The sequence below is a fragment of the Leptinotarsa decemlineata genome, unplaced genomic scaffold (assembly GCF_025532065.1).
Source record: "Leptinotarsa decemlineata unplaced genomic scaffold, Ldec_3_MD MMD2_P_RNA_scaffold_5, whole genome shotgun sequence".
NCBI classification, from domain to species: Eukaryota; Metazoa; Arthropoda; class Insecta; order Coleoptera; family Chrysomelidae; genus Leptinotarsa; species Leptinotarsa decemlineata.
The window spans coordinates 8,592,602-8,604,522 of record NW_027412532.1 but is presented as its reverse complement, the minus strand read 5'-3'; the positions used below and the strand labels follow the sequence as shown (position 1 = coordinate 8,604,522).

Genomic DNA, 11,921 nt, shown 5'->3' with positions numbered 1-11,921 from the left:
TAAAAGTATTTTCTACTGAGTTGGTGCATTTGTAGTTGTTCAACAGGTTGAATTAATAGTAAATAGGATGGTAAAATTGGCGGAGAATATAAGTAGGTATACCAAATAATCAGATTTCAAAAAGACCGGTCTTCGTGCGATCCGCACGAACCCTATATCCTTTTCGAAATAGCGCGAGCTAGCAAACTCAGTAGGCATTTCAAAAAGTGCGGCATATCGTATATTATATGAGAATTTGGCCATGAAATAACTCTGTACAAGATGAGTGCCGCGTTTGCTCACACTCGAGCAAAAACAGTGTCTTGAATATGTTTTAATTGACTTTTCAGCTGAGTTTCACAACAACAAAGCAGAGTTCTTGCCGTCGTTTCATAACCATGAATGTAACATGGGTCCATCACTTTACACCCGAGACAAAAGAAAAATCAAAACAGTAGACTCAAAGGGGAGAACTGGATCCAAAGAAGGCGAAGACTGTGTAATGTTCCATCCTGTATATGTTGTTTAACATGATTATATGTCAAGTGGGCTGTGAGTTGTCATTTTTCTGATGAGCAGAGATAATTTTAAAAATAAAAAAGAATTGAAAGTAATTCTACAATTTCAAATTATATTCCAACACGAATATTACATTTGGCGACGAGAATAACAACCCACGTCAATAATGGAAATTTGAATTTTGTATCATTTGATACTTAATTTGATATTCCACCCGGTTTGGGCGAATTGCATCATCTGAACAATTAACACTAGAAGAGCTTTTAGCAAAAGACAAAACATAATGGCTATTTCAAGCAAAATAAACAAGAAAAGTCGAAATGTCAAGCTAGAAATTTTGAATCTGTCAAATATAATAAAACGGAGAAAATGTGCAGAAATTGTGGCAATAACTGGCATGATCAAGATCCCAAGTTGATATGCCCTGCAAGAAATACACAATGTAGAGGATGCGGGAAAAAGGGGCATTATTAAAAAGTTTGCATTACTACTGGAATGATGAAAAATTTTTCCACACAACAAACAAGGGCTATAATGTTGACTTTTATATATCTTTGTACTCAAATGACTGTACTCTGTTTTAGTGCGCTTGCATTATATGTTGACCATTCCTATACATTTTATATGTCTTGTGGGAAAATAAATATTATTATTATTAAGAATAATCAACCAGAAATTGAACTTTTGAAATGTAGTGAATCATCAGAAGAAGCAGGGGTCATTGGTTTTTTGGGATGCGCCTGAGACAATTTTCATTGACTATCCCAAAAGAGTTAAAACTAGCAACGGCGAACCTATTGCAATGTTCGAGTGAAGCAATCAAGCGAAAACACACAGTCGGCCACAGTCGGCTAAGAAAAACGTATTTTTTCATCAAGACAATGCGCCAGCTCACAAATCCATTATCGCAATGTTCAAAATCAACGAATTAAAGATTGAATTGTTACTCATGCATCCTATTCGCCAGATTCAGCCCCTCGGATTATTTTCTGTTACCAAACTTGAATAAATGGCTCAGTGGTCAAAAATGTTCCAATAAAAACTGTATCAAACTTATTAAACGTCGCTCGGAAAAGTATATAGAGCTGCAAGGAGATTATATTGAAAAATATATACTCTTTTTCAAAAGTTTTCTTCGTTGGGTCGGGTAATTCTGCGACCACCCTCTATTTTAATTAGGGACCAGGTAGTATTCGATAGCATTTCGATTATTCCCTGGTCTCTATTTGAGTTATTGAGGTGAGTAAGGTTAGGTTAGGTCCAAATTGAGTGGGTTTATTCTCTGTATATGATGATTCAAATGACAGTGACCTGTAAGAAGGCATGTTAGACATCGTAGTTCATCTCTACTGTAGTCCAACAACTGTTTGGTATCAAGCTTCGAAGGGTTAATAAACGCCTTGGAGTGAGCCAATCCTGGAAAATTCTGCCAGAAGTCCATGAATATTCTTGCCATCCAAGTGTTCAATCTTTGTTTGGCAAAGCCTAAAGCGATGCCAATGACAAGTTCTGGTCTAATGGAGCTGCTTGCAGCACCCTCCTTTGCAAGGGAGTCAGCAGCCTCATTGCCTTCCAGGCCAGTATGGCAAATAATCCAGACCCGAGATAATCTGTAAAGTCTTTCTTTCAAGGATAGTTGTTTTTGGCAATTTGCAACCAATTTAGACCAATTTAGACCAATTTAGCCCGGTAGGAGCCAAAAGCTTCCAACGCCGATTGACTTGTGTATGAGGTTGGATTCTTCAAATCTCTCCGCACACAATTCAATAGTGTATATTTCCGCTTGAAATACAGTTGCATAGGTTCCTAGGCAGGTTGATATATCTGTCCTGAATATGCGACTGAAAACACCTGCACCAGAACCGAAAGGTGTTTTTGATCCATCTGTGAACCAACAACTATCTGCTCTTAATATTTCCTTCCCCCGGAGAATCCAGTTCTCTCTACTCGGGAACAGTACTTTATGAGGCAGTTCGTAGTTGACAGTTGGAGGCATAAAGTCGGAGGTCATTTACAGAATGCTGTGACTTCCAGTGTCAACCAACAGTGTATTGCACTCTGCATTAAATTCATTTGTGCAATTGGCAATGTGCATAAGTCTATATGCAGTCAATCTAGCCTCTCTCTTCAGAAAAATGTGGAGAGGAGGTAGATCTAGAAGGATCTCCATGGCCGCTGACGGTGTGGTACTGATGGCACCACTAATGGCCAGACAAGCCTGTCTCTATGAACCAGAGAACTTCGCCTGGGTCGTTGGTGAGCCAAAATAATAAGTGAACATAAAACATTTTCCATTTTTTCATTTTGCATCTTCCAATACCAGTGATAAGTATAAGTAAGAAAAAATGAAAATAACAATAAAAACCCTGATGATATCAATATTTATATTGTTCCTTTCAACTTAACAATGCATTATTCACTTGAATTGATCAATTTGTATTTGAACGTGGGATACGTTTTCAACCTAAGAAGTTCCAACTCAGTTTGTAAAACAAGAATTTCATTATGATTCTTCTGAATGGCCTGGACTAAACAACTTCTCTTCAATAAGGCGTCCATTCTGAAAAATATTCAAACAAACGGCATATATATTGTAGGTAGGTACTGGCAATGAAACATTGTGTTTGTTGGTCTTCATAATTGATTTCGAGAAAAAAGAGTGTATGTACAGGGTGTTTCCTATCTACGGTACGAAACTTCAGAGGGTGATTCGTTAGGTCGTTTTAAGAGAAAAAAGTTCCTATGAACGGAGTTGCTTCGTTTCTGAGATACAGGGCGTTAAAATTAAAATAACGGTATTTATAAAATAGCAAAAATATGATTACACCGATTTGGTTGAAATCTGCTACAGTTATTTGAAGTAATAAGGTCCAGTGGCATCTCAATACGCTCCACAGCCAACCATATCGAGAAAAAAAAGCCACTGACTTTTGTGTAGTGTTTTAATTTTTTTAGATTAAGAATTAAAAAAAACAACTTTTTCGTTACAACTTCTTCGTCGTTTGTGATTCCTTCATATCAAGCTTGGTCTTCGAGAAATGAAAAATCACTTCTGAAAATTATCCACGGACAACATAAAATAAACACCAGAAGTGAATAATAAACAATTTCAACCTTATAGTAAATGAGCAAAATGTCCAACTTCTAATAAAATACACGACTGCAATTGGTTTGTCATTGATTGTCTGACACGTTCAAAAATATCTGGAGTTTTTCTTATGACATTGCAATTGTCAATTATTGAATTCCTCAAGTCATTCATATCCAGTACACGAGTTGTATAAACAAGAGCCTTCAGATGACCTCATAAATAAAAATCTTAAGGATTCATATCAAGATTGCCAGCGATTAGGGTAGGTGGTGTCGAGATGCTGAGGAGCAAAAACCCTAATATGAGCTGGAGGTCCGGCATGCATAAATCACATGTTGCCTCTTACCAGTCCGGCACTTCTTTTAACAAAAAGTCCGTGTAGGATTCATCTGTTAATATTGCTGGTAAAAAAATGGGCCAATTGGGTAGTCACCAATCATTTCTATCCAAACCTTCAGCGAAAATGACATTCTCTGATAACGTGGAGACTTTCGTCGGCCCAAAAATGGTCATTGTGGAAGTTCATAATAGCATCTCGTGAAAAGTTTGCTTCGTACGTAAATGAAATTTTTGGTAACATATAATTATTTTATGCCATCATATGAATGAACCACCTGCAAAACTTCAATCTTGGGTAAAAATCTTGAGGCAGAAGGGCTTTGACTTGCCATATGTGATATGGGTATACGAAGTTTGTTTTCAGAACTGTCCATAGTATTTTTGGGCTGACTTCCGGCTGCAGTGCTATCTTTTTGGTACTTTTTGAAGGATCTTCTTTTATCGCATCAAATATTCTTCTAGTTCAGGCGTTGTCACAGTTTCTAGTCTTCCACCACCTGCAGTTTCATCAAAACTCTCAGTTTCACAAAATCTTGCATATAGCGTTCTAACTGTTTCAGCACATAGAATTACTCTGTTCTTTTTCCGCATTTTCATTTGCTAATCCATAAATAAAGTGCATCTCAGCCATTTCTGCGTTAGTAAAATTATTGATGATGGAATCATTGCTAATTAACAACTCTGACTTCCACTGATATGACAACACTATCACTGTCAGCTGATCAAAGCAGGTGTTCATGATATGCAAAGTGGCTTCATTTTTCTCGTAAATGAAGCTGGATATGGAGAAAACACAAGCGACGAAAAAGTTACAAATTAATTTAGGCCTTCACAGTGAACTCTTGCAGTTATTAACTGATATTCTATAAAGAAAGTTTGAAGAACAAAATGTGATTTTATGAAATCAACATGGTATCCTATTACTTTCATCTGTTTCATCATATTGATATGCTTTGAAGATTTTTTCAATTAGGATTGTAATTCTTCAGACAATAAAGAACTTTTGATTGATTCTCCTCCATTTCATCGTATAAATGAAAAACATTGTATTGATTGGCAGTTCGGCTGATCTTACCTCGATTTTACTACAGCATTCTCTCTACAGACAAGATCCAAGTCTTGTTGGAGCTTCAGATCGCAAACGTCTATATTTTTTTCCTGTATACTTTTATCCAAAGCAGCATTGTGATTCTTATAGGATTGAATCTGATTTCGTATTCTTCTCAACTTTTCTTTCCTGAATCTGATGTTATTCTCGAATGCTGCGCTTATCACCTCTATCTCTTGTTCGAAAGAGTCCATCTCAGTTTTATGACCTAAGCTCTTACCTTTCGAGTACATCTGCATTTCTCTGGTGAACTGAAAAAGTTTTTTATATTCAGCATAGGATATCACTGGAGTTCCGGAGTTTTATCCCAACATCAAACCGTTATTTCAACACCTCAACATGTGTTTCGATCACCTAGTGATCATCTTCAAGATTGAACTGTTTATTATTCTTCTTGAAGAAGATCACTTGGTGATCGAAACACGTGTCGAGTTGTTAAAATAATGCTTTGGTGTTGAGTAAAACTCCAATATCATTCATTACTACACCAACGGTTCCAAACACTGCATCACAAGTTCAGCATAGAACTCAAACTCTAAAAAAATATTTGTGATGACAGAAAGATTTATATTGATTATAATTTTCAATAATCCCGAAAAACAAGAATATTAATGACAGATAACATTTCAATGGTAACTAAAAAAAAATTTGAAAGTCTGATTGATCATTAAATTGTAAAGAATATTGATAATTTAATTATACTAACAATAGAAAACGAAAGGTGTAATATGGAGGTCAGTTATTTTTTTCCAAACAGAGGTGTCAGTAGTCCAACAACTGTTTGGTATCATGCTTCGAAGGGTGAATAAACGCCTTGGAGTGAGCCAATCATGAAAGATTCTGCTAGAAGTCCATACATCTTTTTGCCACCCAGCTGTTCAATTTTTGTTGAGGCCTGAAGCGATGCCAATGACAGGTTCTGTTCCGATGAAGCTGCTTGCAGTACCCTCCTTTGCAAGGGAGTCAGCAGCCTCACTGCCTTACAAGCCAGTATGGACAGAAATCCAGGCCAGAGACAATATGTTGAGTCTTTCCATCGAGGAGAGCCGTTTTTGCTACCGATTTAGACCTTGCTCGGTAGGAGCCAAAAGCTTCCAACGCCACTTGACTGTACGAGATTTTAATGACTTGTTTATGAGGTTGGATTCTTCCAATTTCTCCACACATAAGTTTCGCTCCACACATAAAGTTTCGTTTGGAATACAGTCGCATAGGTTCCTAGACAGGTCTGTCCTGGTTATGCGACAGAAAACACCTGCATCCATCTGTGAATCAACAATTATCTGCTCTTAATATTTTTCTTCTCCAGGATGATCCAGTCCTCTCTACTCGGGAACAGTACTTTATAAGGCAGTTCGTAGTTGACAGTTGCAGGTATGAAGTCAGAGGTCATTTCCAGAATGCTGTGACTTCCCGTGTCAACCAACAGTCTGTTGCACTCTGCATTCAATTGATTTGTGCAAGTCGCAATGTGCACAAGTCTGTATGCAGTCCATCTAGCCTCTCTCTCCGGAAAAATGTGGAGAGAGGTAGATCTAGAACGATCTTCATGGCCGCTAACGGTGTGGTACTGATGGCACCACTGATTGCCAAACCTGTCTTTGTAAGCCAGAGAGATTCGCCTGAGCCGTTTTCTGTAGAGTGTTCGGCCACCAGGCAATTGCCCCATAAGTGATCATTGGTCTGACAATCATTACATAAATCCCATATATAGATTTGTTTGGGATCCAAACCCCAAGTTTTACGACAAATCCTTCGACATGTTCATAGAGACAGTCTGGCTTTGTGAAAAACGTTTTCCAAGTGAGCGTTCCAAATGAGTTTTTTATCAAGGACAATACCAAGATGTTTCACCTCCGTTCTAAATGGATTGACCTCACCATTGAGGAAAAGTGGCATTAGATCGTCCAATCTTCTCCTCCTGGTGAAGGGGATTATCACAGTTTCGCTGGGGTTGACAGACATTTGCTCCCTCAGGCACCAACTGAGAATAACGTCCATCGTGCTTTGGAGGAAGCTATCCTTCCCGACGTGGACCTTGCCAAGATTACAAGGTCTTCTGCATGAGCTTGCAGATCTACTTTTCTTCTGTCGAGGGCATCGAGCAGACTATCTATCAGAAGCGGCCACAGAAGGGGAGATAGTACCCTACCTTGAGGGCAGCCTCTGGTAACCCTGAACCTGAAGGCCTCGCCTTGAAGAGTCGTAGTCGCAGTTCTGTATGCAATTATTCCTTCATCAAATATAGTTTTTGTGAAAAATGCAGATTTGAGATTTTTTGTTACCTTGTGGAAGGGTAGATTTTTGAAACTTACCCTAACGCTTTCTATATCACGAATGCGTTCGATGAGGTCATTGATTTCCATCCTATGCTTCTTATGAACCCACTCTGTAGCCATTATCTTTCTCCTGAATGCCATATTCTGCATCATGGTGTGCAACTTTTTATCTCCTGCTTGCTGAAAAACCATTTGCAGTTATAAGTACCCAGTGGATGATTTCGAGAAATATTTCTGCTGAGATAACCGTAACGTTTCTACAAATAGTATAAAGGGGAACTTAATTGAAACCACAATTACAATGAAAAAAAGATCTCACAAAAGCATTCAAATTTTAAAAAAATAATTCAGAATCAATTTTGTCAAATAAGGAAAATAGTTATGAAATAATTCAAATTCATTCGAGCAAATACATGAATTTCAACCTAAACTTCAATATTCTAAATCCAAAACACTCAATATCCACAATTTCATCTTTTAATATTCCAAGTTCATAGATATCAAAATTGACATGAACACAGGATATAGAAATATAAAACAATCTCCAAATACGCAACGTTGCACGGATGCGTATTGAGCATTTTACCTTAGTAAGGTGACCAGAGGAAAGTTGTAACCTCGGCATATGAATCTTTATGAATATTAAGGGAGGTAAAGATCACACGGAGAAAGTATTGAGTATTCAGAGTATATTCAGAAACGGTTGCAGAGCATTTGTAGAATGCAGCATATCTCTTTTTCTTCGATCCTGCTGGGTAGCAGTATAATGTAAGTTTTTGGTGATTCTTATCTAGCTATTCAATGTTAGTTCATCCCTGAGCGTATTTTTCTCGTTTTTTTTATAATAAATATTTTATTAAGATCTCAAATGAGTTATTTTATCATTTGGATGAATGAGGGTTGAGTGGTACAGCAATAAATTCTCTCGTAATAAGCAAAGCGAGTACTGAGTACGATAATATTGCAAGTTTTCTAAAATAATGTGTACCTTTCAAAAATTATTGACTAAAAAGTTTCGAACTCAACAATAATCCAATAAACGATAAGAGATAGAGTGTCGGTTGAATTATGACAAAGTTGTGTATTTCAGAGACCTATTCAATGATGTGAAGGAATCGAATATAGCTCTTTTGGTTCTGGAGATATACAGGAAAAACAAAAGAAACCCAAATTATTTTTTTACCTATATCTTCTTTATTCGCAGACATATTGAAAATCTGTCCACATTTTGCTATTAGCACTTGATTTGGGCTCTCAGAATATATCCATGAATCTTTTATACAGGGTGTCATGACATTTTTTGGTTTTTCCTGTATATCTCCAGAACCAAAAGAGCTATTTCCGATTTCTTTACGTCATTGAATAGTTCTCTAAAATACACGACTTTACCACAATTTAACCGACACTCTATCTCTTATCGTTTACGAGATCCCCATGTACAGAAACGAATTTGAATAGCCCTGTATATTCGTACGGAAGGAAGGAAAAGTTTTTACTTTTGATTCAGAATATTTGCCAACGCCACCACAATCATCAACAATTTTTTTGAGTGTATTTCTCAGTTTAAAGATCGATATTACTTTCGTCAGATAATTTCAGCAAATTCACATATTAATGTTAATGACAATTTTCGATTCATTTTCCTAAGAAACTCACATGCTTATATTGGGAAAAAACAATAATTCGAAAGTATAATATAAGTAAGTACGAACAGAGCAGAAAAATAAATCACTAAGTGCTTGAATATACTTTGGGAGGTAAATAATTTTGAAAGAAAACTGCATCTCTATTAATGCGTAAATATTTCTTTTTTTTCACTGCCAAAATAATTCACAAAATAAACATGGAATATTACTTTTTGAAGGATGTATTTGTAACAGAGTCAATTTCATTTATTGGAATAAAAATTGATAGTAAACGAGCAAACAGTCAAAAAGTCAAACACGCGGCGTGCCAACAAACCGTTTCTATAGTAACGACACAGAAAGACAGACCACTGGATGCTGAAATTGTGCATCATGAATAACATTCATAGAAAAGAGAAGTATTATTTAGTTATTTTGGACTTCTTTTTTTTTGGAATCGACCTGCGGTCTCGGCCAAAAATTAACATTCCCATGTGTGACTAGAAAAACACTTATTTCACGCACTCGATACAAAAATAAATATTTTAATTCAATATTTTTCCATTTGAATGAAATTCTGATTATTAGACCAAAAAAATTCACATGAAGAGATTATTTAACATTTTCATTGTGAAATTCAATTGAATCTTTTGAATCAACTGGTATAGACATTTTCATTATAAATATATACACAGATTTCTGAACAGTCAGTGACGTTTTATGATCTTTAAGCTATAATCAATATATAATCGAAGTGGTGTCATCAGCATACATTAGTAATTTTTTCAAAAACTTCACTGTAGCCAACGAATTGAAATAAGTAAAAAATAAAACAGATCCCAGAATTGATCCTCACGGTACCTCACATACATTTTTTGAACTGACTATGTCGCATGTATATATACATATTGCTTCATATGCCTGCTTTTTGTGTTTTTTTATGTAAATAATTATCACATAGTAACTTTGCGAATATTTCAAAAACTCTCCAGCCAAATCACCTACCCTTATTTTTTCATTGATATTCTCAATTTCCACTCTGGGTACAAGTATTGCATCTTGAAAATCCCGAATATCCCCAGTCAGTGGGATCTCAACCAAACCCCTTCTCAATACGATTTGAAATTGTATATTGTGATTCAAGTACAAATAGTCACTCCTGACTTTCTGTTTCTCCATCAGCAACTTTGCGTTCTTCTCTTTTTTAAATGCCACTCGTCTTTGGAAAGATGAAACTGTCGCTTCTCCAAACATTATTTGCATCTGGATCCCCTTCAACTGCAAGACAAAAATTAGGTGCTCAAAGTACAGTTATTGTCCCAAGAAATACTACATTCTTTCAATCATGAACTTTAGTTGTGCAGTAACAAATAATGAAGTAACCGAAAACACTACAACATCAATTGACACTGTAATGGTCAACACATCGACTGTGTTAGCAGTGCTCGCGTTAAATGTACCTTGATTTCATACTCCAGCCTCAGCCTCCTATGCCTGCAGATCAGAGCATATGTATGTTCATCTATAGAAGGAGGCAGGCCTACAAATTGGTCGAGATGGTCAACAGCTTTCATATAGTCAAGAGCGTCTTGGGTCAGTATCAGAGTCTTTTCTTGAGTAACGATGCACTTGGCGAGTTCAAACATTCCAGCCACTGTGTTCATTTGGCGGAAGGTAGCCCTAGGTCGTTTTCTGAAAAGTTTAAAATGTTCATCAATTCATTGCTTATTTTAGTCATTTTAGATAATTTCCAAATGTATAGACAGGAGCTCAATTTCATTTATTGCTGTGCTTTTGATACTTCGGGAATCATACAATTTGGTTTCAGAAGTGGGACATTCTCCCTGAATTGGAGGATAATATTCAAAGGAGAGATTGATTTTTGAGAAAGAAAGCTTTCGGACTGTCAATTCTTCATCTTTATACAAAAATCTGTGGGGAGCTTCCAAAGGAAGAGAGAAAACAATGGAATTCTTCACACAAATATGTGAAGATTATGCTTAGAAGTCACTTTAAGATACAAACTGAAAGAGAAAAGGCCGTCCTGAAACAACTGCTTTAACATTTCGCAAGTAATTCTTTTTTCCTGAAATTCAGTATGCATGTGAATATAATGCTTTCGGGGGGCTTCTTTTTCTGGTTTGCATCTGTCAATAAGTCCTTTTTATACATCTTTTTAATGAGTTTACTTTGAATTCAATTGCTGTTTTCCTCTCTTTGTGAGTTCCTCATAATTTTTTTCATAAAGATAGGGAAATGGAAGCCAAACTATTATCAAATGAAAGTTGAAAATACGGTATAATCTACTTACTTGTATAGTTTCAGCGCTTGTTCTTGCACTATGGGTGAAGCTTCCTGAAAATCTCTCCTGAATGCCTTTTCCAGTAATTTTTCTTTGGTCTGCAGGGTTTCCAAACTGACCTTGCATTCATTGAGGGCTTCATTAACTTTCAAAATCGTTTCGTGCAGCTGCTGTATGATATCTTCGTTCTCCCGAATTGTTTTCCTAAAATATTAACCAATTCTTAGAATTTCAAATGTTATAGTTTCTTCAGGTGAAACTTGATCCCAAAAAATGCATCCCTCTTGTTTTTATTGTATTCAAATTTTCATTCACATCTGAACTACAGTACTGACTGACATAACCTGAGTTTTCTGATGGGTTAACTTATGTGCACAAGATATGTCATACAGTAATTGAAAACTTATATTATTATTTTCATTACCTTGTGTGAGGTCTGTGAAATTGAATGAATAATACAATTGTGTATCATCGGCGTACTGCGGTAAACAAATTCATGAGTCGCTGATATACATCACATAAAAAAGGGGCCAATAAGATAACTTTACGGTACACCGAAGTTTTCAGAAATTAAAGTCGATAGGTCACCATCAAGGTATCACTAGTCTTCAAATTATATATCTCTAGTGTTATTCAAATGTCAATAAAGCCCTTTCATTTATCATGACAAGGATATACA

At 36.3% G+C, this 11,921-nt stretch overlaps 1 protein-coding gene across 1 annotated transcript in view; it reads right to left on the bottom strand.

The window, feature by feature from the left end:
- Positions 1 to 2,868: 2,868 nt before the first annotated feature.
- Positions 2,869 to 11,921, bottom strand: part of LOC111514669 (cilia- and flagella-associated protein 43) — a 53,120-nt gene continuing 44,067 nt past the window's right edge. The window contains exons 14-19 of the mRNA XM_074169478.1: positions 11,252 to 11,446; positions 10,401 to 10,632; positions 9,946 to 10,218; positions 7,352 to 7,495; positions 5,004 to 5,287; positions 2,869 to 3,058 (exon numbers count right to left, since the gene is read on the bottom strand). Coding sequence (XP_074025579.1) covers positions 2,911 to 3,058; positions 5,004 to 5,287; positions 7,352 to 7,495; positions 9,946 to 10,218; positions 10,401 to 10,632; positions 11,252 to 11,446 — 1,276 coding nt within the window. The 3' untranslated portion in view covers positions 2,869 to 2,910. The remainder of the gene's footprint in view (positions 3,059 to 5,003; positions 5,288 to 7,351; positions 7,496 to 9,945; positions 10,219 to 10,400; positions 10,633 to 11,251; positions 11,447 to 11,921) is intronic.